This window comes from Scomber scombrus, chromosome 3, assembly GCF_963691925.1.
Source record: "Scomber scombrus chromosome 3, fScoSco1.1, whole genome shotgun sequence".
Taxonomy (NCBI): Eukaryota; Metazoa; Chordata; class Actinopteri; order Scombriformes; family Scombridae; genus Scomber; species Scomber scombrus.
The window spans coordinates 23,183,442-23,192,285 of NC_084972.1; the positions used below are offsets into that span (position 1 = coordinate 23,183,442).

General features: G+C 39.0%; 1 protein-coding gene across 1 annotated transcript; it reads right to left on the bottom strand.

The window, feature by feature from the left end:
- Window positions 1-338: 338 nt before the first annotated feature.
- Window positions 339-6,714, bottom strand: prelid3b (PRELI domain containing 3). The gene is made up of 6 exons (XM_062415685.1): window positions 6,621-6,714; window positions 5,201-5,369; window positions 3,720-3,809; window positions 3,055-3,125; window positions 2,856-2,958; window positions 339-2,425 (listed from the first exon to the last, which is right to left on the bottom strand). Exons 1-6 carry the CDS (start codon window positions 6,650-6,652, stop codon window positions 2,309-2,311), a joined length of 582 nt encoding a protein of 193 aa, XP_062271669.1. The 5' UTR covers window positions 6,653-6,714; the 3' UTR covers window positions 339-2,308.
- Between the last annotated feature and the right edge of the window lie 2,130 nt (window positions 6,715-8,844).

The window sequence follows — 8,844 nt, forward strand, 5'->3', positions numbered from 1 at the left end:
GTTCTTGAAAATCAGTGGATTGTCTAGTGATCCATGTTAAAAGAATGCAGTTGTTCTGGTCACCAAGTCTTTCTACAGTATGAATTGTAACTTCTTCAGTGTTTAGACTGAAGTGATATATAGTGTCTGCAAAAATATATTTTAATACTATAGTGACGAATCAGATAAGCTAATATTTTGGCAGAATCATATTTTCATCAGAAAAAGCTTTCACATAATCATGTTGCTATATGAATCAAATTGGATAAATACCCACCCTATAATAAATAGTGTACTTATATTGTTGTATATGTAGCATTCAATATACATGTTGAATGCTAACTCAACAAGAGGACGTTACTTGTTAAATATATTAAATTTCCCTTCAGCAGCAAACAGACTTTTTCTTATTCTACAGGTATATTGAATGAAAGAATTATTGGCAAACATTTTCTATGAAACTCATCAAAATGTTTTATTTCATCACCACATTCTGAAGTTGGTGTGACCATTTCTTTTTCAGAGGCACCCGGACAAAATGCACAAGTCACAGTTTCTAGCTACGCATCACATTTCTCATCGGTCAACTCAAGTCACAACTCACTCCATCAAAAGCAACTGTTTTTTCTGAATAAATATTCCTGTTACAGGAAAAAAATTCATTATGAAACTAAAGCACTCACCATCACCGCACTGCTGCTGACCTTCTCAAATGCATTGTGTCCTTCTTTGTTCGCTCAAAAAGCAGTTCCAAAATACTCAGAAACTATCTGCTCTCTCAGCGTGTGTAGCAGCTGCTTTATTGTTAAAATGTATTTTGTAAGTGCAAAAGTCAATGTAAAAGTCTCAGCCTTTACACTGAGAGAACGTGCTGAGAGGACTCTATTGCAACAGACGACTGTTTGAGTTCAGCAAACATGTTCAGGCAGGGGCGCCGTAAGGAGGCGAAAAGTTAGAATGATTCTTAGGGCCCGTGACTGACAGGGGCCCTAAAAAATATTAGAACATTAGTTAATTTGTAAATTAACCTATCATAATAAATAGAATATGTTATTTACAATGTACTTATTAAACTAATGCCATATTTTCTTTGTTTCTGACAACAATTAACCATCCAAAGCCTCTGTATTGCCCAAACACCCTCCTCTTACGAGCAGTGAATTGCGAGTGAAGAGGAGCACTACATGAGCACAGTGTCTTAACAGCTTCATAAAATACAATCAGGGTTGCAAAAATGACCACATAGAGTTGCAAGCCTGCACAGGTATAGGTGTGGTTACAGCAATTGTGCATGTTTGGCGTGGCCTATGTGTGTGGTGGGACCCAATGTGATATCTTTTCATGGGTCCCAAAATCCCTGGTGGCGCCCCTGTTGAGGTACAGTATGTCACATTTTAACTGTTCAGTTTGTGTCTAGTCGTCAGACTGCATTAGTTACACTAACAAAGCATTTCAGAAGGTCTTCTACATTACTTTAAACATAAATATGGCAAGTACCTTGATCCCTTCATTTAACTTAAATACCTTAATAACAATATAAGTTATTACATAATAACAAAATACAGTTTATACTCAGGCTTGTTTATGATGCCCGATACAGTGTGTCTTGTTATTATTGAGGTCCCGGAAGAAAACCATGTTGAGGAGATGGATGTAACACAAACAAACCTGTCAGGGACACATTTCACTGATGTGTCACTGTCACTGCTGTGTTACACCAACATCTCCATGTACCCTTGATATACAGTACATTGCGTTTGACCCCTGCCTCGACAAGGCATTGTTTTCTGCCATCATATCTCAACAGGAGTAATCCTCACAGTCACTTCTATACATCTCATCATTAACTAGCAGAGGAGACTTGCTGGTGTTATGAGGTGTTCTGCCAGATGAAAACACAGCTGGCAGTGGTGTTTTTAAGAGGCTCGACAAAAAGCAGTGTGTCTGCGTTGGCACTTCACAGTTCACCCAATGCCTCCGGTACCTCTCTGCCAATGCTACATGTTTTCAAACACATATAACAGCAGTGTTTATTCCTAAGCGTGCCACCCACGCTTCCTCCCCAAGTCTCTCTCTTGACACTGCAGTCCTGCTTAGTGGCATTCCCCCCTGCCTCCCGGAAGCACTCCACAGAATCCCTTTATGTTGCAATCGGCTGTTTAAAATATATCTAATGTAGATAGTAGTGTGTAAGAGATGTTTAAATTGAACCCTTAAATAATACAAAAAATCCCATAGCACCAAACAGGATTAGAGCATCATAAAGGGAGGCTGGTGGCACCATACAGTTTTTTCTCAGACTCTACTGGGAAAGAATACGAGGCAGGTGTCATTTCTCAGTGACTGCAGCAGCCATGGGGGTGCGTATGGTCCCGCGTGCAGTGGCTGCCAGCTCCTCGATTTCGGCGTTCAGTCGCCTGATAACCCACTCCATGGCTTCACGGCCCTGCGCAAAGAAACACCAAACAAAAAGAATTAGTACACTGGAGGAAATATTTAGCAGATTTCATGAAGGACAGGAGTTATACTATGTCGTATGTTCCCATTAAATTAATTCAGTGGTTCCCATCCTGGAGGTCACAATCATTCCAAGGGGTGACAGGATACATTTGAGGGGTCACAGGATGATTAAAAAAGGATAAAAGCATAAGTATGCTTCAAACAAAGTGCGTCTGAAACCGCTCCTTCCAATATCTAAACAGCAAAAATTTTCTCTGAAGCCCTTGTTTAATTCTTCACACGACTACTTTTTGTCACTTTTTGAATGTATAATCCATGCATCGTTGGGAACCACTGAAATGAACTCTAAAGCCACAGTTTTATAAGTAGTAAAAAGGAGTTTCCATAAGCCACATTTGACAAAGAGGATCTCTCACCTTTCCAGCGTTAGCAGAGATGGTACTGGCCATAACTCCCTCCAAATAACTGCTGAGACTGACTCCTTTTACAGAGATGATAGCCTCCTGCGTCAGTATGGTTCTACAAAGAAAAGGAGGGGTTAAAAAATTATTTTAAAAAATTGCTTTGAACAACTTCATAATCCTGTTTGTTTCAGAAATTCATGATTCAACTTACTTTTCTTCATCTTCTGGGTGTGGTTTGTATGTTAACCTTTCATCCACAGACACCAAGTTTGTGAAAGTGATCTACAGAGGATAGAAAAGACAAAATGTTGAGTTATACAATGTCTCATATCACATTCAGAGTTGTCAGAAAAGTCTCAGAACAGCAGTGTGAACATACATTGTTGAAATGCGAGCTATCCACCCTGTGTAACAAGCACAACTTCATTCCAGAAATGAGTCACCATTTAAACACACTAAGCTTATGTGTTTGGGAAAATGGAAGTCATGAAAAGTGAATCTAGACAGGTTATCGCTGTTTGGGGTTTAAATATCCAAAATAGAGCATGTTTTGTAAACAGCTGAAAGAGTTTGATAAGAATATGTACAGCAAAAAAGTGGATCAAAATCTTCAGGTTTTTTTTAACTGTTACCTCACGCTCCAGGCAGATATAAAACTGTTACTGTATGTTAAATTGTTGTTTAATGTTAATTAAAACCTGAAGAGTACGGTTTAGAACCTACTCTATGTGTAAAGTGCCTTTGTTGTGATTTGGCGCTATACAAACAAAGATTGATTGATTGATTGATTGATTGATTGATTGAGATTGATTGTATGTCCGAGAATAGTATTTAATGTCAGCTGGTAATATACAGCTATTTAATACACATACTTACATTTGTGGACTGAAGTTCGAACATCTTCTCTTTGGGATCCACAACCGAGTCCTCCTTAATGTACGTGCATGTTCGTGTGTTACCAATGATCTGAGGAAATAAAACATAGGGACACATTTCACTACAAACTGAAATTAACTTGCAAATCTGTTTTCTTGCAGGTGTTATTGATGATGTCCGTGTTGAAAGTGGAACTAAACTCGTACCAGCTCACGCTGCATTTGAATTACATGCAGTAAATGTGATCTAGTCACACTCATACCGAATGCATATTTTATCTTTTGTAATTCACATTTAGCTTCTTTGGGTATTGTACTGGGGGCTTTCTGTCATTCTTCAGAGATAAAAGAATACTTATTTTGTGAATTTTTTCTTCTTTCTTTTGACAACTACAGCATGAGGCTCCCATGAGGCTTTAACAGCACCCCTTTATCTTAAAACATAAGTAATGGGTCCCATTTCTGTCTCAAGATTTATCAAGGTTCATCATTGTTAAACTAAATTTAAAAAATACAACCCTAATGACCTATTTATTCTTAAAGAGTGCAGACAGAGGTAAACTGACGTCACAGGAAGACGTCTTAAACGATACATCCAGGTTACACACATACAGTTGAGCTTAGGAGTGATTCGCTTGGAGACAATCTGATTAAGGGTTATCAATCACTGGGACAGTCTGTGTCATAGTCTGTCCTTGGAATTAAAGAAGCTATTCATAGACGTGGTCACGGACTACAACACCATCTTCAGACATCTAAGCAAAGGTCAGTGTTAAAGAACAGCAGCTGATTGACTAATGACTAAAGTTTGCATTGCCTAAAACATGATAGCGTAGCAGAATATTATCACAGCCTTATCTTTACCGAGTTCAGAAAGTCAAAAAGACAGGAGAAGGCTGCAGAAATCCAAAGGCCTCCTCCACTACTCTGTACTCTAGTGGCCTCTACATTTAACCTAACTGACACAGAGATGGAAAGTTACATCACAAGCCGTCATGGGTACCTCAGCTATGACAGAAATGGTACTACAGTGTTCTGTACAACACGAGTTATGGCACACAGCCATGAACTCGCTCCGGCACCAGTAGGAAACCAGGTCTGCTGCCGCTGTCCCCAGACAGAAATAGCCTTACGGGTTAAGGTCACACTTACTGGCTAGAGAGCATTAACCTATCTCCGGTACTGAATGTATTCAGTATATATAGCTGGATACTTGGATGGTGTCAAATAGTATGACTTTTTGCCACAATATGAAACAATTATGTATTTTGTCAGTGATATTTCAACACTTCTAAATAACACTTTTTTCTCATACTACTTTGATTCAATAACCTCACACAAAGGGCAGCACACACAAACTTGCAAATCAGGTCATGCTTTTTCCCTCCATCCAGTTAAACATGAGGCCAAAGCAATTAAAGCACAAGCTTCACATGATTTTTACAGGCGAACTGATGAAATAGACAGAGTTTTGACACTCACAGATTTCACTATAGACGGGAGGCCCCATTCTGTGCTGAGCAGTCTTTTACTGTGGAGACGTCCCTGTTTGTCGATGGCTCGGTCCAGAACATCCACTCCAAACACGCTGGGATTCATGGGGTTGGGATACTTCTGCATGGCAGCCTTGATCACTGTCTCCCAAGGATGGCTGTTGAAGGCCAGCCAAAAAAAACAAAAAAACCTTATTGTAACATTGCATTAAATTGCATACTAAATAAAAACACACACTTCTATCTGATAGTCAATTGCCATGTATTTACGATTATGTTTTTGGATTAAGCAATACTTCCTTTACAATTTCACACAAAAACTACTACACAGCTACTTACACATTTGTCAATGATAATAATCAATTGATATAATATATAATAGCATAACACTTACAGACGCCATAGATGTTTGATATTGTAACATTGTGATATGGCATAAGTGTTGTGTTTCCCTGGTTTTAAAGACTGCATTACAGTACAGTACATTTTCTGAACTAAGCAGACTGTTCCAGCTGTTCTAATATTTGTCTTTATACCCACTTAATGATTATATCCAAATTCCTACAATATTGTTACAATATCGATATTGAAGTATTTGGTCAAAACTATTGTGATATTTGATTTTGCCCATATCGCCCAGCTCTACAGCAAGTTAATGTCAAGATATTTTTTATTTTATAACTTTTTTAAATTTAGCCTGGTTTCAGACCTCTCGATGTCACATCTCCTTTGATGGATTGAATTACATTAATCTAAATCTAACTCTGTCTCATTATCACGGTAATTTCATTGTAGTAGCAGCACTGAAAGGTAAAGATGAAGCACTTTAGATATAAAAATGCCGGTTGTGTCCTATGTGGCGGTGAATGGTTGCCATGGAGACCCGTGAACGCGCCGGCGTTCGCTTGCCTGTGACGCAGACAGGCAGAATGTAGGGGAAAGGTTACGCGCAGAGGGGCTGGCTCAGACCGGCTGATTATGCAACTTGAAAGCTTTTTTCCCCACACAATCAGCCATTTAAAGTATAATATACACTTTTGTTACGTTTTTACGTGTATTTTTTAAACATACCTGCGCTCTCTGTGTTTGTGCGTATCTGCAGTGTTGTAATCCGTTTTGTAAAAATGCACCGACTACTGTGAAGGATATGTAAGGTTACTAGCTTTATACGACTAGCATACCAGCTAGAAACGCCAAAGTAACGCTAGCCATTCACAGCTTTTCTTTTGTCTGGTTAACGTGTTCAGTCATTAACTATATCTGTGCTGTTTACTGGGTTAAATACAGACCCAGCTGATGTTACTACTTTAACCACCTGAACCACTCAGTGAACACCATGACAGGCGGACCATCTCTAAACTAAACACACGGTTGGTACAGTTATAAAAAAAAACTGAGTTAATACTCACTTGAAAACGTGCTCAGATGTCCAAATCTTCATGGTTACAGGTGAGTTGACCGGTGCTGGTGATGCCGGGAGCAGCAGACTGGTGGATAAGCCGGTAAGTAGTCACGGTCTCACTGACTGCAGTCACTGAACCACATTCAAAGACAAGCTCACGTCCCCTCCCACTGCACGGAGCAGTCACATGAGGAGTAATACGCTCTTCCGCTAAATGCGTCCACTGATACATCATGTGACACCGGCTGGTAGATGAATGAAAGAGCTCTTATTTTAAAATTAGACATTTATTGACCCATTTAACGCACCTAACCCCACGTTTGATCTTCTTCACAAAAAAACTGTAGCATGCAGCATATTAGTCATATTCAGATATTTACTCTTAGGTAATATCGTCCATTTAACCTTTGGTGTTACACAATTCAGCTCAGTGAAGGTTGAAAGGTCTCTGCAACCTTGAGTGAATGGGAGTAAGCGAGTCCTTGACGCAATGAGATCAGCTTAGTGGTCAAACGTTTGTGTAAGCATTTGAGCATTTTTTTCAGTATTGCGCTGGAGTATGTCTCTGTAGGCAGGGGCACTGAAAGGGGGTGACAATTTAGGATGAATTTAAGGGACTGTGACTGACAGGGGCCCTAAAAAATATTAGAACATTAGTTTTTTGGGGTTTTGTTTTAACCTATCTTCATTATTAGATATTAATAAAATATTTTATTTACAATGTACTCATTAAACTAACACTTTATTTTTGTTGTTTCTGGCAACAATTAACCATCCGAAGCCTCTGTATTGCCCAAACACCCTCCTCTTGCTAGCAATGAATTGCGAGTGAGGAGGAGCACTACATGAGCATAGTGTCTTAATAGCTTCATAACATAGGCTACAATCAGAGTTGCAAAAAGGACTGCAATAGAGTTGCAAGCCTGCACAGGTATAGGTGTGGTTACAGCAATTGCACATGTTTGGCTTGTTTTAATACAAGATAGTAGAATATAATTTGTTATATGGGCTGCAGAAACTAGTCTTGATAATTGTTAAGAATATGTCTCAGTAAATTCTGTCTGTTGAGTCATGATTAAACCGTAAGAGGGCAGAAATTTGCTATTGATCCCTTTGTTGAACCCACTACTCACCATCTGTGCATTGTGTACACCTAGTAGCCCACAACTTGTGGTATCTGTTCTGCCTTATGGGACCAGGGACTCTCTCATGATTGGCTTTTTGACACTGTTCTCTTTTGTAATAAAATCTTTAAAATATAAAGGTGAGACGTGTCAGCGGTGGTTTCTTTCTTCTTCATCAACACATCAAGAGATAACCATTGTTATATACTACAAAGTTCCCATCAAGCGCAGTGTACAAGTTTCTCATATGTAAATGTGGTTATTTGATTAAATTGATTCATAAACTTTGGCACAGGGCTCAGGTAAGATATGTCTATAAGATTTGCAGGTGGAGTTGATATTATACTTCAGGGGAACATTTGCTTTATAGTAACACTGACACATTTGCAGTTCCAAAAGCCATTTAACATGTAGTGGATCTGTTTTTTTGGGGGTTTGGGGCCCTGAAAGTTGGATGAAGTGTAGTGATCCATCCTTGTGTTGAGTGAGTGGTGGGTTTATCTCTAGCAGTGCTGTTTTACATAATCAACAGCAAGTAATTTTTCTGAGAAGAGAAATCTTATTAACACGTATAGTGCTATTCATGCTGCCCGTTAACCCACTGATAATATTTAATTTAATCAACTACACCTATTTACCATAAACACTGAGAGTTTTCCCTTCCTTGACCTCATTGCCACTTTGTAACTTTAAGACAGATTACACTCTGTGCAGCAATACTCTGCATTTATCACCATAACCTATATTCACATGTGGGTTACAAGCAGTACTATCTGCCATGTCCTAGTGTTTGAGTGGAGTCAACTTTATGGCACTGCTGCAGGGACATTTCCACGTCATATGTGCTTATCGCAGTGCACAGGCACTCAGGCCAAGTTATGTGTAATCTCTATGTCCCAGACTCGTAGCAGTGGGAGGAAACTGTGTGACAGCCTTGCACAGTATCACTGTGCTGTCAGAGTACTGTCTGTCAGTCACTCCAGCTGAGTTACTTTTAGTACATTTTAACTTCAAATGACTAAAATAAAATAAAAGGAAAAATGTTCCAGTTGCATTTTGTTGAATTTACTCTCAGTAGTCATTACTCTTTGTTTTTAGTGTGTTTAA

What these genes read in the sequence shown, in the direction of transcription:
- prelid3b (XM_062415685.1), bottom strand. Translation starts at nt 6,652, where the DNA reads ATGAAGATTTGGACATCTGAGCACGTTTTCAA. An exon ending in ACATCTGAGCACGTTTTCAA is followed by an intron (nt 5,370 to 6,620) that starts GTGAGTATTAAC and finishes GGCCTTCAACAG; the next exon opens with CCATCCTTGGGAGACAGTGA. An exon ending in CACCCAGAAGATGAAGAAAA is followed by an intron (nt 2,959 to 3,054) that starts GTAAGTTGAATC and finishes TTTTCTTTGTAG; the next exon opens with AACCATACTGACGCAGGAGG.